Source organism: Mytilus edulis, chromosome 8, assembly GCF_963676685.1.
Source record: "Mytilus edulis chromosome 8, xbMytEdul2.2, whole genome shotgun sequence".
Lineage (NCBI taxonomy): Eukaryota > Metazoa > Mollusca > Bivalvia > Mytilida > Mytilidae > Mytilus > Mytilus edulis.
Genome location: NC_092351.1, coordinates 9,723,287 through 9,750,559, shown reverse-complemented (window position 1 = coordinate 9,750,559; position 27,273 = coordinate 9,723,287). Strand labels below are relative to the sequence as shown.

Here is a 27,273-nt window from a genome sequence, read left to right as displayed (position 1 = left end):
TGAAAAATCCCGATATGTCTATAAACCACAAAGGAACAAAACTACAGTAAACGATGTAGTCGTAATTGCGTGTCGATATCTTGTCAATCGTACGGTTGTTTTATCTGACTGAATAACTTGATACGGAAAATGGTCTTATATTTTTAAATAACCATATAGTCTGTTATTTTTAAACTGATAATATTGTAATTAGTTAAAAAGTCAAAGTTCAAATCATAAATAAGTGTTCCGTGGAAATTGTTTTCGAAAATCTAATTCGTTCATAATTCTTTCAAGTAATAAACTTTATTTAAATAAATTCGGATCTTCCCTCATCTGATCACCAGCATGGCTAAAGGTATTACTCCCAAAGGTATTGGAAGGGGTGTAAGGTGACACGTCCAGGTATTCAATCGATTTCCTGTCCGGCTGGCTTGCAAGTTCATGCATCGTTTCACTTCTGTAGGTATTGATCAGTGTACATGACCGTTACTTATAACTTTCAATTTTGAACTATCAGGTGCATGTATAATATACATTTTTGTCTTGCGTGTCCGAAAGTGATATTTAAATTATACTAGTCATTACTGAACTCATACGCTTGTTTATAAATAACATTTCTGGTGTAAAGAATATTATCTATAAAAAAAAATTAATACAAAATTTGGGAAAATGTAATATATACTCATTGTCAATAGTTTAGGACAGATTGGAACATACCAGAATTATTGATTAAAAAAAATGTGCGCACTTGTCGACGATTCGTGTATACATACGCCTGGGTAGAAAGTTACGGAACTATAGTCAGTAGCGCAATTTAAAATATGTATACATGTATACATTGAACATAAGAAAGAAACATACATTTTGTGTAAATTGTGGTAAAAGTTTTGTAAATTATTATAGACTAGTCCACGTATGCCAACAGTATGTAATCAACGAATTCGATAGACTATTGTATACCAAAAGAAGAAGAAGAAAAAAAAGAAACAATTTGATTTAAATACAGGTCAATTTATAACTTGCTTTGGTTCATCGAAGTTAAGAACATAGTAAACTCACAGATTTATATATCAATTAGATTGTTCCCGAATAAAGGACGAAATTTGTCATCATCACAATTGTTCCAACATTCATGTAAAATATATGCAACTGGACGTACACTAATAATCCCCAAGGGATGTGAATATTTTCTAGGAAAACTATTGAGTATCAATTTCGGGATTTATTTTCTTTCTTGATATTCAATGACAGCAATTTAAAGAATAAACTGCTTGTCGGATATTTGTCCGCTTTAGGGGTATTCTTGCAAGTTGAACAGACTTATAATAACATTCAAAAATAGGGAATGATAACATTAAATTCGTTGTCTTTTAATTTTAAACATCGTTGGTCAAATAGTTATTTAAGTATATATATACGTTGGGAGACGACGATTATTATAGTAGTCTCAGATTTTAATAAGGACGTTCCCGATTATGAATAAATTTGGTTGACGTTTTTCACACTTGAAAAGAATATCTATTCGTAATTTTTAGATTCCATTCCAATACAAAAGTATTTTTTCTTTATTCGTACATATTATATTCCGCTTCGGTAGAGTTATCTTCAGATAGTTTCATATATTAATTAATACATGGCTTTCAAAAGTCTAAATGTAAGTGTTCTCGTACATTTTTTCGCCCAATAAAGACAAATAAAAATGATTTAGTAAAGCTATTTCTAATTTCTAAGTCCCCCTTTTTTATGAGACATAAATCAAGGACAAGACTTGTATATCATTTCATTCTGACATATGAATTAAGTTTCCCGTCTTTAACCGAAAATTGTGTATTTCTTAGTAAATTAACTTATTTGAATTCAAATAAATAATAGCACCAAATATAATTAAATAATTCCACGGCGACCAATTTTTATTTGTCACCAACTTGAATATGTATTTGTAATGTGTGTATTAAATGCTCCCACTGATCCGAATAGACAGTCACACCTGGCAAGGTGTGCCCTAGAGGCGTGGTTAAATACCGAAGTGCAAATAACAATTTACCTTTCAACAAGCCATCTACGAGTATTGCCACAGAACCGTGAATACACACATCGTATAAACCTAGTCATAGCAGAGATAGTAAAAGGTCAATAATCATGAGTACACCAACATATTGTCTTTACAGATTATTGTACTTTAATTTGTTCACCTTATCAGTCCGAAAATGCATTTATTAAAAATAAATTTATAACTTTTTGTGTTGTCTACAAACATAATTCGAATATATACGTTTAACATAGATAATTTATCTCACGAATGAGTACAATTGAACGTCTGTGCGTTTTATCTTCTTATTATTGGATGGTTATTAGAAAAAGCATAAGTCATCGGCGCGCTTACGATTACGTTAAAATATGATTAAAAACCAAGACTTTTAATGATTGTATTTTAAATCCCGGCATGCAAAAATCAGGAGAAAACGTCACGACCTACAGGAAGTAGTTGATATTTTTTCATTAATTATTGAATTTCTCCTTTATTACTGCACATATAGCGATAAAACTTTGTGAATATATTATGTCATAATGAACATATTTAAACCATAAGTAAAAAATCGTGAATTTTCCCTTTAATCAGTTGTTTGTGATAACTTGTATAGCCCATGGAACTAAGATATGAAAGATTTATTTTTGTCTCATCTGTCAGCCTGTCTGTTATCACATTGTTGTCACCAGACTAGCTCCTTCATTAGTTATCAGCCCCTCTTCAATTATGTATTTAGGTATCCACTAATAAATACCGCAACTGATTTTATCAATCAGAAAATCTGATATAGGGACAATTATTTCCTGAAGGGACATATAAAAATATCCAGTATTCAAAATCTGAAATGTGGTACCATTTTTCAGGAGTAGGACTTTATTTCCTAGAAACTATGTTAGCAAGTTACCCTAAGCTCTTCCCTTTTACACATATTTACATCTCCTCATCCATTCAAATTCTTAATTTTAAAGTACACATTTACTTTATGTCCAGTAGCAAATAGTTCATGCATATAATAAACTATCTTGTTCCCAAATCATGTTTCCTGCATGCTGCATTTAATATAAGTTTCAGATCTGGTAAAGCATAAGTAAATGTATACATAACATAAAATTTAGTTTATAATCTCTTTTTTTATTAATTACAAACTGATGAACCAAAAGTCAGCAAAAATCCACTATGTGCAGACTAATTATAAGAATACACTAGTGTTGAGAATATGTGTAAAATACGAAAATATGATCAATAGAAAGGATTACAGGAAAATTGGTAGCCAACATAAAGTAATGAAACCTATACCTTTAATTTCCAATGACTATCAGCTACTCATATTTGAGATGTACAGTATTTGTGCTAGCTCATTAAAGGTTCTTCTATGCTAAAACAATTAAAATCAATGTGATTGTATAATCGATCAAGTTGAATGTCATTGTTTACGAAATGAAACGGGTTCAAATCTCCTGTCAGTTTGTATCAAGGTGAAAAGTTGATACACATTTATGTCACTTAAAGTTTGTAACTGAAATTATATATTAAAGAAAGTCAAGTATAACAATTAATCCAACTCCCTTAATAGGAAACATAAACTGTCAATTTGTACTTGACTAGTAAATCTTAACTGAGATTAGATATTAATTTGGTGTGTATTAAAGTGATATGTTTTGACTAGAGAAACAAGGCATGAGCAATCTCATTTAGTTATAGTGTAATGTGTTGAGTAACAAAGCATGAGTATTTCTTGTTAGTTAACAATCATTGTAATTATCTATGAACACTGGATATCATGATTAGGACATTGATGTAGAATTAATTCTGCTACAGTGCATACTAACATTATGTTGTAATGACCTGATATTTTCTTGTCATTATTTAATGTTAGTAATTTGAAATCTCCATGCTAATTTCTGGACATTAAGGAGGCTTGTGTCATCTAATTGCTGCTTGTTCAAGATTGAAAAAACAATTGTAACCTTTACTTATACTCCTTGAACTCATGTTGTTGTCTTAGTTACTGTCCTATGATTTTTCCTACATTTTATATTAAGATGAATAACTCAACCCCCTCTTTCCCCGCTTTAAAACAATGGGGGTATACTGTTTTGACCTCTAACTGTTTATCTGTCAGTCCTTCTGTTAGTCCATCCATCCGAACTTCAGTCTGTCAGTCCGTACCATGAATATTTTCGTCATGTTTTTCTCAGGAACTACATTACTAGGATTTCTGAAATTTTGTTTTAGGTTTTATATAAGTGAGCTACACAGTGTGATGCGTTTTCAGACTTATCACTCAACAACTTCCTGTTTACCGAAATATTTTTTGTGGGGGTATCATCAGTGAGCATTAGCTCACATTTTCATTTGTTAAGTTGATCACATCACTATATAACAATTTCGATAGGCATGTTTTCTTAAAATGGAATTTATGATTCAAAGCATTTTTAAAATTCAGAAATTTTGTGTTATCCATGAATTCCATCTCCCAAATGTTAAAATTCTGTAACTTTTTTTAGGGAAATTCATATCTTATGAACATGTTCTTGTATTGAATATGTATGAAATACAAAATTAGTCATACTGATTTGTTAAAGAGTATATGTTTGTCTCCATTATGCCATATGAATGGTGTTACCCTAGTTTTAAATATTTCAGTAGTTAGGTTAAGTCTTCAGAATCAATTTCGTACAAACACTGCATTATAGATCAACAGTATTTGGAGTGTAGCTCTCTGAAAGATTTGATATTGAATTGCCACATTATCATCTCCAATGCCCAGGGATAATGCCTTTTCTTAGTCATTTACTTGCAACTGTGGATTCTTGAAAGTTAATTTTCCAGGACTATATGTCTCTTCCTCAATTATTATACATTTGATATTGTCACTGGTCAGTTTTTGGGCGAGTGAATTAGTTGTGAGGAGTACTTTTTCATTTGTCTTCTGTGGTATTGGTGTGATCAATGATCATAACTTTTAGGCTCACGTATATACAGTGTAACCTGTGTAATCTGACACACTGGAAGACCAGAAAAAATGTCAGATTCAGCAGGGTGTCAGAATACTCATGTTTTTTCTGCAAAGATATGCATATTTTGGAAAATGTGTCAGTTAAAGCAGGATGTTGGAATAATCAGGTGTTGGATTAGGCAGGTTACACTGTATATATAATGTATAAGGCCATATATTAATCAGCTTTTATGTTATAATGTAATATTAAAGGAGTAGGTCCGGTAAGGACCGATTTTGGCCTCAAATTTCAGGTTCATCTGACGAAAGATTTTGACCACTTTTTAAACACTTAAGTGTCTATTTTATTTGAATTAATTAGTTTATGTGAAAGATTTTAACAGATTTAGTCATTAAAAACGATCCGATTCAAGCTCAAATATGAAAAATCCAACTAATATGCCGAAAAATGTCACTTTTCAGATGGTTTTTGGTAAAAATGAAAGTGGCCGCATCTGTGTTCATCCTCAACCTTTATATATGGGGTACTTATAAAGTGAGAAACGGAATCGAAACGAAACGAAACGAAATATAACGAAACGAAACGAAATACAACGAAACGAAACGAAATATAACGAAACGAAACGAAATGTAAAAATGAAGAAACGAAACCCTCTTCAAAAGCATCAAATATATTGCCCCTCCCCAGCCCTTTTAGTTCAAAAGAAATTTTCCTCAATCATAATACAAATACTTCAAAATAAAACTATTATATAGAAAAGATATTTTCAAATTCAATTATACAAATGTCATGTATAAAGAAGTCTTTTCAACGACCCTGTAATTGGGCAGGTCCATGATTTCAATACGGGTGGTGTAAAAGGGATTGAATTTGCCGTGCAGAAAGAGTCACGAACACAAATATTTAAATGGTGACGCCCCTCACAAGAAAAAATGATCTCCCCTTTCTCAAGTTTCTCGGATTTACCGAGTTTAATAATGCTATGTAAGTACTTATATTCGAAAAAAAATATTAGGACAGGAACTTGTTTTTCCCCAATAGTACCGACCGTGCAAGGGCTTTATAGCCAGTCAAGGTCGTTAAAAACTCCCGTAGTACCCAATAGTTCTCCGTTTCTGATATAAAGGCCAAAAGATTTTTTTCAACGGCTTTTTATAGTTCGTTCCTATATTGGACGGTCTTCAACAATGAGCGAAGCCCGTACCGCATAGTCAGCTACAAAATGCCCCGAAATGACAAATGTAAAACCATTCAAACGAGAAAACTAACGGCCTAATTAATGTACAAAAAATTAACGAAAAAAAAACAAATATGTAACACAGCAACAAACGGCAACCACTGAATTACAGGCTCCTGACTTGGGACAGGCACATACATATACACATACATGCATACTGTGGCGGGGTAAACATGTTAGCGGGATCCCAACCCTCCCCTAACGTGGGACAGTGATGTAACAGTAAAATATAGGAACGAACTATAAAAATCAATTGAAAAGGGCTTAACTCATCAGATGGATACAAATAGAAATACATAGACAAAAACCAGAGTGGAATTGTTTTCGAAATTCTTGCACAAAACAGGGTAAAACATTCATATCTTATTATATTATAAATGTTCTCGTCCTGAATATTTATTTAACTTGCCACTGGACGTTAAAGACCATTTATATACATTAACCCTCAAACCCCTAAAATACTCTTAAAATAAATCATTTTTTTATTCACAATTTATTATGACCTGGGCTATTGAAATATTTTGCCATTATGGTCTATAAAGATATCAGATATCAGCTGGTTAGCTACTAAAAATTGCAATGACTCAACATCAAAATGTTTTTAAGTTCTGTTTCCTTAACTACTAACACTGTCGAAATAAATTTTAAAATGTACATGTATAAGGGTACTTACATTTCCTTCTCATTGGGCTCCATTTTGCGTAATAACGGTTGAATAAAAAATATTCCTTTTATATATACCCGGCTGGAGCCCGTGCAACATCTGGTGCTGAATGTGTTTTAGAAAACTTCAAAGACCTTTGATTTTTTTTCTCACGCTCACAACTTACCCATATATAAACTCAGGCATGATAAAGGGAGCCGACAGGATGAAAGACAATGCCTTTAAAAAGTATTTTTGGAACATCAAAGTGTTATATTGTACGTCAGAACCGGTAGCACGTCCACACGGGGTTGTAGAAAAGTATGCAGTCTTTCAATAAACAATAAATTAATTTACAATCCTCAATTAAGAGATCAAAGGAGTTTTTCTTTTCGTCTTACATACTGTTTTAGCGTGGTTGTAACAATGATAACTACATCAACAGCACCACACAATTGCATAACATAAGGGTCAGATTCATTTCGTTGTATTTCGTTTCGTTTCGTTACATTTCGTTTCGTTTCGTTGTATTTCGTTGCGTTTCGTTGTATTTCGTTTCGTTTCGTTATATTTCGTTTCGTTTCGTTTCGATTCCGTTTCTCACTTTATAAGTACCCTTATATATGTTATGTATTATCATAAAATACAACTTACATTTCAATATTAAGAATGAACACGAATGCGGCCACTTTCGTTTTACACGAAAATCGTCTAAAATTTAACTAAAATGCTAGAATTATGAGGATTTCAGTAATTTAGCATGACTTAATGGTGCTAGTACCGGATATATGTGCATTGTATTGTCAAAAACAGCCCATATTTATGTAGCAGAAGTATTCTACTGTCCAATAAATAACTAAAGGTTTACATTTTAACAATTTTGTAAAACTGCTATATTTTGGGGCCAAAAAGGGGTCTTACTGAACCTACTCCTTTGTAGAAGTACATATGTATTTGACCAGTTTCATTTGAATTTACACCCGGGTCAGAGATTCTTACCAATTGTCAATTATAATGTTTAAAATTCAGGAGCTACGTAGCAAGACATTCAATATGTCAGCTAATGTATGATTTTGTAATGTAAGATATTATGCTAACTAGTAATTTGTATGAGTGAATTAATTGAAAAATTTTCCATCCATAAGTTAAAAATAATATTTATGAGTTTAATTAAGTTACATTTGTATCCCTGCTCAGCATGGGTAAGGTTAATTATAAACTTCAGAGTTAAAACATAAGTATTGAACCAGCTGTTTAAGGTATACATGTGTTATATTTCCTATTTTGCAAATTCGGAATTTCAAAATATATCTATAACATCTATAACACATGCATTATTTGTGCCTGTCCCAAGTCAGGAGCTTCTGGCCTTTGTTAGTCATGTATGATTTTTATACGACCACAAAATTTTCGATCGTATATTGGTATGACGTTGGCGTCATTGTCGTCTTCATTGTCGTTGTCGTCATCATTGGTTTCCGCACTATAACTTTAGTTTAAGTAAATAGAAATCTATGAAATTTAATAACAAGGTTTATAACCACAAAAGGAAGGTTGGGATTGATTTTGGGAGTTTTGGTCCCAACAGTTTAGGAATTAGGGACCAAAAAGAGGCCCAAATAAGCATTTTTCTTGGTTTTAGCACCATGCCTATAGTATAAGTAAATAGAAATCTATGAAATTTAAACACAAGGTTTATGACCATAAAAGGAAGGTTGGGATTGATTTTGATCTTTTTTGGATCTTTGATATATGCTGAATCTAACCATGTATTAAGATTTTTGATACATTTTGTATTTGGGCCTGGTTTTCAAATTGGTCCACATTGAGGTCTAAAGGGTCCAAAATTGAACTTTATTTGATTTCATCAAAAATTGAATTCTTAAGGGGTTCTTTGATATGCTGAATCTAACCATGTATGTAACCAACTGTTCAGGGTTTTAACTCTGCGATAGTATAAAGCTGCGCCCTGTGGAGCATCTGGTTAATTTTAGTTTCATGTGTATATAATTCAGAGTTTAGTATGACATCCATTATCACTGAACTAGTATATATATTTGTTTAGGGGTCAGGTTCAGCTGAAGGACGCCTGCAGGTGCAGGAGTTTCTTGCTGCATTGAAGACCCATTGGTGTCCTTCGGCTGTTGTCTGCTCTATTGTCGGGTTGTTGTCGCTTTGACACATTCCCCATTTCCATTCTCAATTTTATTTTTTCATATACATTTTAGGATAGAAGCTAGGAAGAAATATAATTCGGGAATCAATAATTGATATCTTTAACTGTGTCTGTAAATCTTTTACAAAAAGTTCATTAATTCTTAACGATAGGTCGAAAAATGTCATCTCATAAAGCAAAGTATAACTGTTCATTCAAGCTCATAATTTTTCCAGTTAATATTTTCCAAAATAGATTAGTCAGCTGTTTAAGGAGGGATTCATAATAAATCTTAAATTCAGGATTGATTTTGTCAACTGATCCTTAAAATAGTTAACGGAAACAGTTAATCAATTTGCACTGTAAATCAGAATATCAAAGTCAAAAATTGAGAAGCCCTTTCAATACCAGACGAGACTGTTTCCATGACAACTTATTTATAAAACATAGAACATGGTATATGTATGAGTTAGGTGAAAGGTTTGAGACTCCCGTTATTAGTTAATCGTATAAAATATGCATACTTCTCAGTCCTTGGTTTGGTTTTCAATAAATGTTTATTCATAAAAAAAATCCTGATCATTCTTGCATATGAAGGCAAATAATAAAATAAAGTTTATTTATGGGGTGATTATTGGCAGACATATTGTTTAAACTTTGATTGGATGTTTTTCTTGTCAAGTTAATCAGGCTGATGACATTACTAAAAGGTCTAAGAGCACTTGTTTAGTCTAGCATAAAACATTTTAAGATTGGATGTAGAAGGAAAGCCTGTGGCTCGTTCTAAACAGGATAAATTGAACTGTCTATGTACAGAAACAGCATGCATTTATCAAATTAATGATTAATTTCCAATTTATGCTATTAATTTAGCTTTATGAATAAAAAGTAGATGAATAGTACACGTAAGAAAAGAGTAAAGTTAACTTACAACAGAAAAACCACGAGACAACCAGAAGTCTATATATACAGTACATTCAGAAATTATTGTCAGGTTTTTATTATTGCGAAAAATGCGACATGCAATAATTTCAACTCACATTTTGAAATATTTTATATGAAATAAACAGGATTTTTCTCAAAATCGTAAAAATTAAAATCACATTTAAGTGTAAAATGACAAAAAAGCAATAATAAATGCACACAATGATTTCTGAATTGACAGTAATGTCTTCAGCAGTATACAAATACCTATACCCTATAGATGTAGGCCCTCAATCGCAGAGTATCAAGAGTGGAACTAGTTACAGTATTTTCCTTTTGACAGATAGTCAAGAGGGATTTTGTTCTTTACACAGTTTTAGAACTCTTGCCAGTGAGAGTGGCTGTGGAATTGGTCAAATTCTGGGTATATCCAAAGACTGGAATTTTTTTTTGTTCTCACATTGTCTATATCCTAAGACTTTAATAACAATGTCCATGCTGCTTCTTTGTCAATTACATATATATAGCTATATGAGAAGAAGTTCAGAGTCAATTTAGTTGTGTTTAAATAAGGTTTTATTCATAGTTTTATGTTTGTTTGTGCTTGTTTTCTTCTATCAATGAAAGTATCTATCAAAACTTTCTAATTAAAGTTATAAAAATTCATGATTAATTTTTTGATGTTCCCACTATAGCAGATGTTGCATTAAGTTTTACCCTTGTTTTTATGTACGACCTTTCTAAAATGAAAGACAGAAAGCTAATTCATGTACCAGTAAACACAATTGCTCTGCTGGGTGCTTCATGAATTTGCTAAAAATATAATTTTTTACAATAAATAGAGTAAATTACCTGTAATTGTGGTCCACAGGGTCAGGCAGCTGATAAGTCCATTGGTCTTATTATTTTATAATCATAATAATTGTCTTCCCTACAAATATTATTCATCGATAAAGAATATTGTTTATCAGTCACCTTGATGTTTTGTTTAATGCAGACTCATCTCAATTTTATCATACACATTAAATTTGCTGGTGTTATATGTAAATAGCCTTGATATATTAACTGACTTGTATGGATTTAATGGCATTAGCTTTCCGGAGTTTTTTTGTAATTTTTGTAATTAACCGAAGGAAAATCAATTTAAAAGTTTCCAAGTTTGGATTTTTGTTGGAAATATTGAGTTATGATATATAATATGCACAATGAATAAAAGACATAGTTTACATTGTAATTTTACGAGATGTATAAATGACAGATCTTAAAAGCTTGCATTGTGGCTGTAAAATAGCAGTCCAATTTACATACATATTGGAATTGTATGGTAAAAGTGTGCTGAGAGTCTGATAGTATTTTATATTCATTAGATCGAAGTCTGTATCATGGTTAGAGATTGTTGACGTTAACTTTCTCAATATGCCTAGATGTAAATGTCCTCAGTAGAAGATCTTGTTCTAACACTTGGAGGTTCTCTGTACATGGTTAAATAATTTTGCCACAGGAAAAAATGACAGTATGGATTTTGCATTGTGACAGGAAATTACGGCAGTGATTTTTGTCAAGAAGATTTGTCAACACTGTTAAACTGATTTTGTAGAAAATTTAAATGGAACTATATTGCTTATAGGCAATAAGTGGTTTTGGATAAAGTTTTTCCTTGTTTTAATATCTTTGGACTAAAATTTAACGAAAATAATGTGCTTTGTAGAACAATATCTGGAAAGAGAATTCCATTTAGTTTGATAATTTGGCTTGAAGTTAGAAAGCAAATTTTCACTAGTAGATGACTGAAGTAATTACATATTTGATTTGCATTGTTTGGAGATGTTAATGGATTTTACTGCACTTTTTTAAAACAAGGCTCAAATAATCATCTAACATATTTGCAAATTAGTTAATTCAAAAAGTTAATGGAAATGGAAAAGTTAACAAGACTTCAGGATATGTATCACCATATGGTTAAGAATTATAAGGAAATGGACGAAATGGAATCTCCGACTTCTACACAAGAAAATGGTAATGTGTAATAACTATGCACTATTTTTTACTTAACAGTGTAAACAGCATTTTTCTTTTATTATTGTAAATAGATTATATATGATAGCTGTAAATTATCAATAAAGATCATCTTGATAAGTAAATTAGAAATATGTATAAATGATAACGATGTATGTAAATAAGACAATTTGTTATGATTGTAAATAAAACAGCTACTACAGACTTAAAAAAACTAAAAGAACAACATGAATTTATTATTGTACAGGAGAGGTTAAGATGTGTATGGGTCAGATTTAGTTAAATTATTCATAGTTGATATTGTAAGGAGAGGTAACAAATTGTCCAACTGAGGTAATAGCTTTTACTTTATCATATGGAACACTTCAGTCACAACTTGATATTTATTTAGGGCACAAGGCAGGACATCTATGATAATATTTTTCTTCAGGGGTTACATATGCAGCTGACAAAAATAAAATGGATCTTAATCAGCATTTAGAATGGATAAAAGCTGCACATCTTGTGTTATTGTACACTGAGTGCTTAGTGTGGTCTCAATGTGACTGTAACTCTTAAACTGAAAACCTCAATGTTAATAAGTTGTGTGGTTAATGAAGAGAGACTGCATGTTTATTTGAAATCATTATCGGGGCCTATTATAGCTGACTATGCGGTATGGGCTTTGCTCATTGTTGAAGGCCGTACGGTGACCTATATAGTTGTTAATGTCTGTGTCATTTTGGTCTTTTGTGAATAGTTGTCTCATTGACAATCATACCACATCTTTTTTATATCAATACATATAAGTTATTTCTATGTACATTTTTACATGGGTTGTTTGATCTATATTTTTTGTTTTGGTTCATTATTTCTATAAACAGTATAAATTAAAACATTAAATGATAATAATTGATAATACACAAAAGATCATGATGATATAATTTATATAAAAAATTCATCATCAAAGATATTTGTGTATTGATCAGGCAATTTGTTATAATTATGAAATTAAATAAGTTACAAAAACACTGAATTATCATTTGTACATTAATTGTACATGAGAGATCAGTGTAATTGACTGAGGATTGTCAGTTTCCTACTAAAGATGGGTGGTTCTTAGAGTCCAGGCACTCAGCCTTCCTCCACTGGCTGGTTAATGGAAGACCTAAATAGAGAGATCATTAATTTAAAATCTTACTGCTTAGGCCACACCAATTTAATTTCTTGTTCTACGGATTTTTTGACTCCAAAATTTGGGGCGAGCGAGCGATTTGAAAATTTTAATAAAAAAATATTTAATTTGCAAATTTTTTAGGCGAAGCTTGAAAAGTAAAGGCGAGCGATTATAATTTTTTTTTGTAAACATAAAATAATAGGTTTTGACAATATTAAAACTTGATTTATCACTTGTACTTTGACATTTCTTTAATTTTTGAAGTATTTTTTCCCTGTTCACCAAGAAATAATTAAATCTGGTCTATGTATGTGTGACTGACAATGAGACAATTCTCCATCCAAATCAGAATCAGTTTGGGGGCAACCCCTTAATGTTATAAATATCCCTTTTACATGTTTTATGAGGGATCAATATAAGTTATAAATATTTGTTTGTACAAAAGGGCTCATATTTTTTCATAGAACTATATATCTATCTGGTATTAAATGGTCAAAACACAGTGGGTCAACATGGTCAAAACATGTCCAAGAATTTAGTAATATTCCTGGACTTTAACCATGTTAACACATTTACTTTAACAGTTTAATATTATTCAAAATAAGTGGACCCCTCTTTAAGAAAAATTTGTTTAAAATATGATGTAACTCTCCTCTTTTTGAGTACAAAATTCTAAGTGTTCAAAGGTTTTGTATAGAAGAAATATACAAATCCTTGGTATTTCTATTTTCTTTTCTACATCAGTAAAATGACCCCTTGTCTGAGGGAGGGTTGTTCTCAACCTGATAATAACAAACACAGGTCAAAGTACGGCCTTTTTCTTTCTATCTCTCTCTCTCCGGTGTTCAAACTGCTTTACTCTTTATCTTATATTTGTATATTTAAAAAAAAAAATTAAAAAAAATTGCTTCCTAATAGAAAGATGTATTGATTAGATAATATCTATAGATTTATATATTATGTATTGCTATTATATTTGTGTATATTATGTTGTAAATTGGAAGTTATAAATAATAAAAATAAAAAAAAAAAAAAAAAAAAAAAAAGTACGGCCTTTTACACAGGGCTTTGATACAGACCAAACAGCAAGCTATAAAGGACCCCAAAATTATTAGCGTACACAATTCGAACAGGAAAACCAACGATCTAATTTATATATCCAAACGGGAAAATACCAATGAACAACATCAACAAACGATAACTGCTGAACGACATGCTCCTGAATCAATCAGGACAGGTGCATAAACATGCAGCGGCTATGGATAGTTTTGTTTCGCCAGCATACAATATAATTGCAGTTGAAGGCAAATCCTTCAGAAGTTCTTTGTACTTTATTCTAACAACGATCATTTTTTGATAGGGAATATAAGTAAGGGGGAAAGAAACCAATTTTTTGTTCTTCACGGAAATACCCGCTGTTATAACTTTTTATCGGAGCACTCCAGGTTTCATGCTGAAACAAATATTCTCACAGATATTTACACAGTGTGGTGGGGTGCTTTTATGTTTAAAATCGTTATATACAGGTTAGACTACATGATAAATTTAACAAATGTTGATATCTTTTTATAATATTTACAAAAAAAACGGTGCGGGAAATGGACATGATTACAATTCCGGATGCGGGAAGCGGGAATATAATAAAAATAAAAAAAATTCTGTTTTGAAAAAAATAGGTGCGGGCGGGTCCGTCGAACAAGGGATCAAATTGGTGTGGCCTTATTGTAGTTTAAAATAAAGAATGGAAACAGGGCATGTGTCAAAGAGACAAAAACCCGACCAAAGAGCAGAAAACAGTCAAAGGCCACCAGGTCTTCAACACACTGAGAATATCCTGCACCAAGAGGCATGCTTCAGCTGGCCCCTAAACAAAATGTAGATATATAAGTGAATCCTTTTTAAATTTAAACTTGGGATTAATTAGATTTATATTTTTACTTTTAGGTTCGTCAAATTTGATGGACACTTTGGAGGACCTGCCTTCAGGGATTGGTCAATATGAAGATTTCCACACAATTGATTGGTTGAGAGATATTGCTAGAGATCGTATGAGACATCGTCACATCACCAAAAAGAGACAAGAAGGATGCTGGGAAAAGGTTCTAAGTGCACATGATGCATGGTCAGGATGGGTGTGTGTCTTGTTGGTTGGTGTTGCTGCTGGTGAGTGAACTTTTACAGTAAAATGATCATGGTAAAGTAAGAGGGATGCCACAGCAGTGGCCTTATGTTAGCCTACTCGTGAACCCTGCCAAGACAAACCATGACTTGAAAATTGGTATTGCTTTTTCCTAAGTATGTCATGTTGAGGAGTAAGAGCAAAGATTTGTCATCTGGTAGTCAGAATATACTGTCCAGATAGGATGATTTGTCATCTGGGAGTCAGAATATACTGTCCAGATAGGATGATTTGTCATCTGGGAGTCAGAATATACTGTCCAGATAGGATGATTTGTCATCTGGGAGTCAGAATATACTGTCCAGATAGGATGATTTGTCATCTGGGAGTCAGAATATACTGTCCAGATAGGATGATTTGTCATCTGGGAGTCAGAATATACTGTCCAGATAGGATGATTTGTCATCTGGGAGTCAGAATATACTGTCCAGATAGGATGATTTGTCATCTGGGAGTCAGAATATACTGTCCAGATAGGATGATTTGTCATCTGGGAGTCGGAATATACTGTCCAGATAGGATGATTTGTCATCTGGGAGTCGGAATATACTGTCCAGATAGGATGATTTGTCATCTGGGAGTCAGAATATACTGTCCAGATAGGATGATTTGTTTTCCTGTAGACTGTTTCCTTGTGAACAATTTAAATATCCCTCAAGCACTTTCAGCATGTGGGTCTAGAAACAAAGCAGGGTTTATATTCATTACACATTATCATGTTCTTGTCTTGAGTACCACTGAAAATTACACAGCCATCCATTCATGTCATCCAGAGGGAGGGTTGAATGTCCATAATTTACAGGTTTTATGGGTGTATGTTCTGTGGAATGGGGTGACAAACTGATGTATTGATCTTTGTTTTTAGAAGTTTTCCGAAAAAGAGTTTAATGTTGGTTGTCGGTAAGGTCAGCTGTACTGTTCAGGGTCCATTTAGACTGTTCCCATAATAACAATTCTGGTTATTAGAGAGATCAAAAGCCCATGCTGGTTATTACAGAGTTATCACCCTGTAGTGATTTCTTCCACCTTAGTATTATATTATGATAATTGTTGGTACATGGTATGATGCATGCCCAGGATTGGTTTTTGCTTTATTAAAAAGTGTTACTACTGATGATGGAATTTTACAGTAAAGGCTTTTCACACTTAATGCTCCAGATTATGATGAAGTTTGAGGTCTCATAGTGTCCTTAAAACAAGGGTGTCTTTTCTGGTTTATTGTATTGTTGGGTTATATTAATGTTTCATTTATTAAAGAAATTGCAATACCTTACTTTGTCAGTTGAACTACGTCTATTATTGTTTCTCTTATTATACAGAAATCACAATTTTGAATTGAAACTTATATACATTCTTTGGAGGGGGTATGACATTAAATTTACCTATTAAACCCACACAGAAGAGAATTGTCATGAATAAAATTGAGAATGGAAATGGGGAATGTGTCAAAGAGGCTACAACCCGACCAAATAAAAAACAACAGCAGAGGGTCACCAACAGGTCTTCAATGTAGCGAGAAATTCCCGCACCCGGAGGCGTCCTTCAGCTGGCCCCTAAACAAATATATACTAGTCCAGTGATAATGAACGCCATACTAATTTCCAAATTGTACACAAGAAACTAAAATTAAAATAATACAAGACTAACAAAGGCCAGAGGCTCCTGACTTGGGACAGGCGCAAAAATGTGGCGGGGTTAAACATGTTTGTGAGATCTCAACCCTCCCCCTATACCTCTAACCAATGTAGAAAAGTAAACGCATAACAATACGCACATTAAAATTCAGTTCAAGAGAAGTCCGAGTCTGATGTCAGAAGATGTAACCAAAGAAAATAAACAAAATGACAATAATACATAAATAACAACAGACTACTAGCAGTTAACTGACATGCCAGCTCCAGACTTCAATTAAACTGACTGAAAGATTATGATTTCTTCATATGAACATACCAGCCTAAATACAAATGTATACTTCAATCATACCTTTGTGAACATTTGAAATTATGGTTAACTTTTACCCACAAAATCAACAAAAGTTAGTATCCCTTGATTAGTAGTGAATCAACAAAAGTTAGTATCCCTTTATTAGTAGTGAATCAACAAAAGTTAGTATCCCTTGATTAGTAGTGAATCAACAAAAGTTAGTATCCCTTGATTAGTAGTGAATCAACAAAAGTTAGTATCCCTTGATTAGTAGTGAATCAACAAAAGTTAGTATCCCTTGATTAGTAGTGAATCAACAAAAGTTAGTATCCCTTGATTAGTAGTGAATCAACAAAAGTAAGTATCCCTTGATTAGTAGTGAATCCACAGCACAGTATATCATAAAATAAAATTCATTTAGTTTCAGCTTTTGTCAATTTAGACCCAAAAAAGAAAAAGAGATAAAGTTTTGAAGAAAAAAAACTAAGAATGGAGATTACGCTACTTAATTTAAATTTAACTCTCACCAATCTTAATTTTACATATTAGCAGATAATCTCAATTTGTGGTAATAAAATCCCTGATAGCTGTCTTCAATAATATGTCTTCATTAGTTACTTTGCGTTGGTAGATTTTCCCATTACTTTCTATTCACTCTGATTAAAGTTTTATAACAGCATATACAATGTTTAGGAAATTATGAGTTTAATTTGTCCATGGTCCCCTTAAGATTTTCCTCTGATTACACAAAAATGGCAATTATTTTAAATTGGAACTAGTGGAATATGTTCCAATATATTTCTGTTAATAACATTTTCATAACTTGATGACTTCCAATACAAAAATCTCTGTTACTATTCTAATAAATTCTACGAGAAAAAATATAATATGATCCTTGGGAGACTGGATTAAATTGAATAAAGTTCTATGATTTGATCTTTTCCTACTGTTTTCTAGTTATAGAAATGTCAGGTTTTGATTTATCCAATTAACCGGAATCCATCAATTAACTTATCGAGGAGTCATTGGGAGGGAAAGACAAATCAATTACCCATAAGTACATTTCCTTATCAATCTTACAAGGAAATTAGAATGGTAAAAGGTCATTCGTTAGGGGAAAACATATTGGAATGATATTTATATCTTATGACAGTCATACAGACAGAATATAGACAGTCATACAGACAGAATATAGACAGTCATACAGACAGAATATAGACAGTCATACAGACAGAATATAGACAGTCATACAGACAGAATATAGACAGTCATACAGACAGAATATAGACAGTCATACAGACAGAATATATGTGTTTGATGATATTATCATAAGGACAAGATAGAATATAGACAATATCAGAAATTAGACCTGAAATAATAAGTCTGAACTGACTATTTAAGATATTCATTATTTGATTAATTGATTGATTGATTGATTGATTGATTGATTGATTGATTGATTGATTGATTGATTGATTGATAAGATGATTTATTGATAAAACACAAAATTGATTGATTGATTGATTGATTGATATGTTGACTCAGTGCCAAATTGATTGATTAATTAGATATGTTTAAGTAGTCTGACATTGAAGCTATAGAGCCACATCTGTCATTTTGTGTCTTGTTTTGAATGAAAGGAAAGCTATATAAATATATAGGTACACTTTTGTAAGCTTGTTTCTTCATTATTCCTATTTTGGAAGCCACCAGCACAGGGATGTAAAAATACTTTTATCCCCAGGTTACATTCATTACAGCTGTAAACCTTTAGCAATATTGGGCATCCTTTTGGCCTTGTAGGATGTATAACTTACAGACAAGTCAAGTTAGAATTAGGACGTTAAATCTGATGATTTTTGTAGGATGAGTGCCCAGCTCTGCAAATTAAAGAACGCTTGCAGCAACTGTCTAAAGGGTCTATAGGTTGTCTGTTACAAGGAAAATTTCTTCCTCTGTCCAACATACCCATAATTTCAGTGGCTTTCCAAATTTCCTCTGCATGAAGTTCAGACATTCTGGGAGTGCTACCTTGCAGAGCCTACATTGTTTAAAAAAAAAAAATTCATTTGTCCTGGACGTCTTTGAAATATTTGCCGCTGGACATTAAACAAGCAACAATCAAGCAATCATTCATTTCACAATAAATCTTAAACCACAACTTCTTGAAACTTCCTTGACAGAATTCAAATCAAACTGTACAGATTCTACTATTATTGATCAAAGTAGTAATGTCAGTGTGTTTTATTGGGTTTTCAATTCCTTGAAATTGTTGGTTTATAAGATTTCCTCAAAACTTGTACAAATTATTCTGTGGACATGTAGTTGTGTGCTTACTATTTTAATTTTTGATCTGATTTATTTTATATTGGTTTCCAAATATGAACCTCTAAGTATGATCTTAGTTGGAAACTGCTTGCAACACATGACTAATAATTTTAAATTTTACAGAATTCTGTGCTGGTATCATAGATTTCAATGTTTTTTTCACCTGATTTTAGATAACAACTTGACTATAGGATTTTTTAATTCACAGGCCTCTGTGCTGGTATAATAGACATTGGAGCCACATGGATGTCAGATCTTAAAGAAGGCATATGTAAAGAAGCTTTCTGGTTAAATAAAGAACAATGCTGCTGGTCGGCCAATGATACAACATACAATGATGAAGGTTGTAGTCAGGTAAAGTATAGTTACTAAAGTGATATTGTCAAGACCATGTATTGACTCTGTTACGGCAGATGTGGCCTATAGAAGTAATCTTTCCTGAAAAAATGCATAGTGCACATAGTAAATGCACACTTTAATATATATTTAGACCTATTGGTGTATTCTTCTCTATGATCTGGTTGTTGTCTCTTTGACACATTCCCTATTTCCATTCTCAATTTTATGATATTTTTTTTTGTAGTAAAATTGTAAGCAACATCTACAGACATCTGAAATATGTTCTAAAGGGTTCAAACTTTGCGTTTTTTTGTTTTTTTTATATTTTAAAGAACAAAGGAGCTGTAGAAATTTCATTGATTTTATTTTCAAAACTGAACACTTTCTTTTTTACTGACCAGAATAAAACTCTGGCTGAAGTGTACACTTTTGTAGGGTTTTGGTATTCACTAAGCAGAATCACTCGGAAATGGGGTCTTTTATAATGTGTGTTTCCTTTTTGGTTGAAGTTGGAAAGTTCTGACTTTAGAAAAACATGTTTTAAAGCTTCACACACAGTTACTGCATATTTATATGACAGAACAGTTTTTGTTTGTTTTTCTTTAAATGGTTGCATATTTAAGATAGTTAAATGATAGTTTTGTGACAGAATATCCCTCATCTTTGGAACAATTCTGTTTACATAGAATTCTATAGCAAATCAATGGCAATTAAGTCTTATAAACATGGCCTACAGTTTGATCATAGTTTATAGGATTTCAGTGTATGTAGGAGACCCATTGTTTAATGACCATATAAATCATTGTTAAGGATTGACCAAAGTTGGATCATTAGAATCAACGTAGACTTGTTAAGGAAAAGGTAAATCTAGAGGTGTAATCTACCTGTCATTAAACAAAGGAAGCAAAAATAGCATTATCAGACACAAAAAAATAGAATTATAAATTTGTAAAGGACTGAAAAACGGTTTGTACAAAATACTGATGATTATCAAACATATATTTATAGAGCATTTAAAAAAAAATGTTTGCTAGAGATTTACATAAAAGTTGATTTATATGCCCCACAACAATATAACAACAAAATGTTGAATTGATTTAATTTTTTTTAATTTTTGGTGTTTTAATGCCACTTTTAAGCACCACATTTTGGCTATTTTGTGGCGGCTAGTTTATTGTTGGAGGAAGCTGGAGTGCCCAGATAAAGCCACCCACCAAAGAAACCACCACCTTCAGCAGGAAAACTGACAATTCTAGTCAATTAAGATTGGAGTCGAGTGCACCTGTACAAGCGGGAACGTAATCACAACCTTAGTGTTGACTGGCTCAAAAAATGTTTGATGGGGAACTTTAAATGATTTACCCCTATTTTATCCATGTCCCGAGGCTGATTTTCAAGGGTTTTTCAGGGGGCCCCGGGCCCCCCACCCTTTTCTGGTAAATATTTGGTTGATTATATAGGGAAACACTGCAGCATGAATGGAGCAGCCCCTTCTAATTAGGCAGTCAGCAGGCCCCCACTTATGAAAATTTCTTGATCCGCCACTGATGTCTGTCTGCCTGCCTTCCTTTATTTTCCAACCAAGAACTTTTATGTTATGCTAGATATTATTACATATATACTTAAGGTGTGCATGTTTTCAAGATTACTAATTACAGGGTCCTAAATCTTATTTTTGTGTGTAAAATAATGTTTGGGTAAATGGTTGTCAAGCTATCTTCTACAGTTTACAAACTAGAACCTTTATATTATGTAGAGTGTAAGTACAAACATGGTGTACTTACTTATGATTTGTTCTTGTATGAACCTGGTATTAATGATGGTTTTCTGATTTCAGTGGAATACATGGTCAGAGATATTAGGAGCCCAGACTGGAAAGAAGGCAGCAGCTGGTGGCTACATTGTAAAGTACATATTATATGTACTGTGGGCTGTAGTGTTTGCTATGTTAGCCTCAATGTTTGTACATTCATTTGCTCCCTATGCCTGTGGTTCAGGTATCCCTGAGGTAAGTTATTGGTGAGCTATATATTGACGTTACTGTTATATTTACTCAGGTCTATAGGGGTTATAGTATTTTGCCACACTAGATCTGTTTCTACATTCATTTTTTTTCCTTTTGAAAATTCTTAGAATGTAAAATACAAGTCTTTTTATACAACTGCAAACAAATTTTAGGACCATATAATGGGATGATGTTGTCGTCTGCGCCGTTGTCTGCTTCGTCCAAAGACACATTGGTTTCCAGATAATAACTTTAGTTTAAGTGAATAGATCTATATGAAACTTATTTAGAAGGGTAACTGCCTCAAAAGAAAGCTTGGAATTGATTTTTGGGATGATGGGACCAACCATTTAGGAATTAAGGTTCTTAATGGGGCCTAAAACAAGCAATGTTATTCCTATTCTTGAACCAATGCATACATACATTATCAACTTAGTCTTCTGTGCAAAATTTTATCATTTTTTTCGCATAAATTTCATATGATTTTTTTTAATCAGTCAGTGTTGTTTTGAAAATATGGCAGGTAATTAAAGTTCATGTTTTGAATCCGAAGTATTACGATTTTCACTCGTTGACAACAATTAACAAAAAAGCATGGATATTGAGCACTTGTTTAACATAAACAATCAGATAATAGTTTATTTCAGTGACAGATCCATGCCTAATGCGATCACCAGATTTTTATGAAAGTGTCACACTAAGGTCACTTATGTCCGACGAATTGCTTCCTTGGGTACAATTTTCTCATTTCAGATTTCAGAAATTTAAAAGAAGTTTCTTCAAATATATTTTTTTAGGGGATTAATATTTAACAGCATAGTGAATTGCTCAAAAGCCAAAAAAAAATATTTAAGATCATTAGACCACATTCACTCTGTGTCAGAAACCTTTGCTGTGTCAACCATTTAATCACAAACTATATTCAGAGCTGTATCCAGCTTGAATGTTATGTCCATACTTGACCAAACTGTTAAGGGTACGACCTCTGCGGTCAGATAAAGCTGTGCCCTGCAGAGCACCTGGTTTTTCCCATGCTGATATGAAACCACCAGTTTCAGAGGAACCTTAATTATATATATAACAGTATGATGATTTAATGCTTAATTCAAGAAAAATGACATATTTTCTGTCATTTTTGCTAGCCTAGGATTATGATTCAGTCCTTTCCTGTACACCCTTGGTAGGTTACAATGCTGATTCATATCATTCTTAACCAAGGGCTACCATTCAGTGTGAAGGTGGTAAAATTGTTGAGTGTAGTGTTTACACCTTTCAGAAACTAAAAATTTACGTTGACATTTCAATATTTGTTCTGGAAACATACTGATACCAATGGATTATGAACTACACTTGAAATAGTAATAATTTTATCTTATTAAAACTTTTGAATCGAAAAATATATTTATTTTTATTTTTCAGATTAAAACAATATTGAGTGGATTTATTATTCGTGGATATTTAGGAAAGTGGACATTGTTGACCAAGTCAGTAGGAATGATGTTAGCTGTATCAGCTGGATTAAGTCTTGGTAAAGAAGGACCATTTGTACATGTTGCTGCATGCTGTGGCAATATCTTTTCTTATTTATTCCCTAAATATGGCTCCAATGAAGCTAAGAAAAGGGAGGTAAGTCAAACATATTTATTATTTTTGAAAATTTTAAATTTATAAATAATTGAAAGGTTTTTTTTACTTTCTCTGCCCCAATTTAAAAGTGGTGGCTATATTGCATTAACCTTGATCATTCATCTGTTCTTCAGTATTTCATCAATCTGGTCTTTAGTCTTTCTCCATCAGTCCCTTTCCAATTCATTTGTTGTAAGAAAATATCTGTCACACTTTTCTCAGGTAAACGATCATCACATCACATACGTGTATTCTTCTTGTAATTTAATTAGGGTTTAGAATAAACATCGTCAAATTAACTATGCTTAAAACTTTTTAGGTCAGACTATCTTTAATAATTCAGTCAATCCCATTATCAATCTTTTCTATTTATGAGGGTCCAAATTCCTATTGCTCTTAAAACTGGTCATGAATCCTGGATTAATGATAGGTGCCATGTGGAAAAAGAGACCAATCAAAAGTCGCCTCAATTTCATTGGAATGGGTAAACCTTGTGCTCATGCCAAATGATGAATTAATCATTTTTCATTGTTTGTGCTTTCTGGAATTAATATAGTGATTGAAAATGATCTGAAAATAACAATTGAGCTATTCATGTTACGGCCAGATGTACATTTCATTTACAACAGTGAGACTGGAAAAAAAACCCTGAAAAAATCAATATAGAATGAAGTTGTAAAAGCGTTTTGCTGGAGCACATTTTTAGCTCATCTGGCCCGAAGGATGAATCGGACAACCTGTTGTTATGTTGCTGCCCCTGAATTGGTAATTATACCCCCGCTTTGAAAAAAGGGGGGTATACTGTTTTACCTCTGTCTGTCCTTCCGTCAGTCCATCAGTCCGTCAGTCCGTCCGTCCCATGAATATTTTTCGTCACATTTTTCTCAGGAACTACACTACCAGGATTCCTGAAATTTGGTTTCATGCTTGATATAAGTCAGCTATACCGTGTGATGCGTTTTCAGATTCATCACTCAACAACTTCTTGTTTACTGAACACTTGTTTGATTTTACACATGATAGCCAAGTTGAAAATTTTTTGTCACATTTTTCTCAGGAACTACAATACAAGAATTTCTGAAATTTGGTTTAAGGGTTAATATAAGTCAGCTATACCGTGTGATGCGTTTTCAGATTCATCACTCGACAACTTCCTGTTTACCGAACACTTGCATATTTTTACACAATTAATATTATCCACTTGCGGTGGGGGTATCATCAGTGAGCAGTAGCTCGCAGTTTCACTTGTTTTAAGGAAGTTTTGCCGTTTTTTGTTATTATCTTGATTATTATTATAGATAGAAATAAAAAGTAAACAGCAATTATGTACAGCAAAGTAAGACCTAAAAATAAGTCGACATGACCAAAATGGTCAATTGACCCCCTAAGGAGTTATTGTCCTTAAAAGTCAATTTTTAACAATTTTCATAAAATTTGTAAATTTTTACTTACATTTTTCACTAAAACTACTGGGCCAAGTTCATTATGGATAGAGATAATTGTAAGCAGCAAGCATGTTCAGTACAAACGTCACCAGCACCAAAACACAATTTTGTCATGAATCCATCTGCGTCCTTTGTTTAATATTCACATAGACCAAGGTGAGCGACACAGGCTCTTTAGGGCCTCTAGTTAAGGTCTTCATACCACAAATGGGCACATGTTTAGCACTTTGACAAGTCTATCTAATTTACATTTTGTTTTTATGATATAACCATGGAACAAATGCTGTAATTTCTTTATATGGAGCACATATCATGCAGTCAAGAATGTTGTGTTTTATTTGGAAATAGAATTCAATCTTTGAATGCCTCCCAGTTTTTGTCTCCATATCAAAGACATTTTCTTAACTTGCAATTGGTGTTCTTACTGATATAATATATTTAAAGCTACTATTTTTTTGTAGATATTATCAGCAGCTGCAGCAGCTGGAGTCAGTGTGGCGTTTGGTGCACCTATTGGTGGAGTATTGTTTAGTTTAGAGGAAGTAAGTTTCTTAGTTTTCTTAATTGTCAAGGCATCAAACAAGAAATAGGTTATTGAAAAAAAAAATGATATTCAATTGTTTGTTTTATTCTCAGGTGAATTAACAGAAGTAATATGATACCAAAATATTGGGTACTGTAAATTTATGAATTTTTTAAAAGTTATAATATTTTTAATAAATAGACTATTGCATAGGATCAAAACTCCCATTCTAAATCTTTTAATCATTGTTTGTTTGTATATTTTAAATGTTGATTCTAAGTTGTTTTTGTAGGTTAGTTACTATTTTCCATTGAAGACCCTGTGGAGATCATTTTTCTGTGCATTAGCAGCTGCATTTGTACTGAGATCTATTAATCCATTTGGCAATGATCATCTTGTGATGTTTTATGTAGAATATAATGAACCCTGGTACTTACAGGAACTTATACCATTTATATTTCTAGGGGCATTAGGGGTGAGTACTTACAGGAACTTATACCATTTATATTCATAGGGGTATTAGAGGTGATTACATCGTTGATATTCCTAGGAGCATAAGGGGTGAATACAGACATTTGTAATCCAGGCGCATTAGAAATGTATATGTACAGGAACTATGATAGAAAAAGGAACTTTTGTCCAATATCTTGAATAAGAAAGAAGATGTGGTATGATTGCCAATAAGACAACTCTCCACAAGATACCAAATGACACAGAAATAAACAACTGTAGTCACCATAAGGCCTTCAACAATGAACAAAGTCCATACTGCACAGTCAGCTATAAAAGGCTCCAAAATGACAATGTAAAACAATTCAAATGGGAAAACCAACCAAAACAAATATGTAATACTTAAACAAACAACAACCACTGAATTACAGGCTCTCCCTTGACAGCATTTGCGAGTATGGTCTTGAGGAAAACGATGATCGTCCGTCCAAAGGGGACGATAAATGGCTGACCCGTGTTAAGAGACAGCCATATCTGTTGGACATTAAAGACACCCTTGTAGATTTCGAAAAAGAGCAGGCTAATGCCGCTACAAGGCAGCACTCGCACCCACAAAGTGGAAATAAATAAATATAAGTTGCAAAACTTGTTTCCCAATCCACTATGAATAAATATGTTTTAACTAGGCTCCTGACCAAAAACAGGGATATACATATAGAATGTGGCAGGGTTAAACATTTCAGCGAAATCCAAACACTTCCCCTAACCTGGGACAGTGGTTTTAAAGTACAACATAAGATCAAACTATAAAAATCAGTTCAAAAAGGCTTAACTCATCAGATGGATACAAATAGAAATCCATCTAACAAAAACAGAGTGGAAGTGGACAGGTACTAATACACCCCAACAACAAAAAGACACTAAGAACAGATATGAGAGCACTCACAGTTACTGACAGCTAGTTTACAGCCAATAACAACTAATAACAAAATCATGCTTCTAAGAAATAAGCCATTAGTTTGACAACTTGTTTTGAGTGCAAAAAGGTCAACACAATGCTCCATTAATCTATTGAACTGTGCTCGAATAGCTGTTGGCACACATGAGTTATATACTCGGATGTCAGAACAATATCTTAGATAAGTCTTTATATGCTTATACTTAATTTTGACAGATTATTCTATTTTGATTTCTGTTATCAATGTGAGCTGTAGCATTGCAACAAAACCAATAACATATGCTATCTTTCAGGGTTTATATGGAAGTTTTTTTAATAAAATGAATATTGCCTGGTGTAGATATAGGAAGAATTCAAAGTTAGGACAATACCCAATAGTTGAGGTTAGTATATTG

The 27,273-nt window shown here is 32.7% G+C and overlaps 1 protein-coding gene across 8 annotated transcripts in view; it reads left to right on the top strand.

Moving 5' to 3' along the window:
- LOC139484740 (H(+)/Cl(-) exchange transporter 4-like) overlaps positions 1-27,273 on the top strand; it is a 70,546-nt gene that overhangs the window by 11,320 nt on the left and 31,953 nt on the right. For all 8 annotated transcript variants that reach the window (XM_071268653.1, XM_071268656.1, XM_071268651.1 and 5 more), the window contains 7 exons: positions 15,047-15,265; positions 19,741-19,886; positions 21,709-21,879; positions 23,296-23,502; positions 25,409-25,489; positions 25,763-25,945; positions 27,172-27,261. In XM_071268653.1, coding sequence (XP_071124754.1) covers positions 15,047-15,265; positions 19,741-19,886; positions 21,709-21,879; positions 23,296-23,502; positions 25,409-25,489; positions 25,763-25,945; positions 27,172-27,261 — 1,097 coding nt within the window. The remainder of the gene's footprint in view (positions 1-15,046; positions 15,266-19,740; positions 19,887-21,708; positions 21,880-23,295; positions 23,503-25,408; positions 25,490-25,762; positions 25,946-27,171; positions 27,262-27,273) is intronic.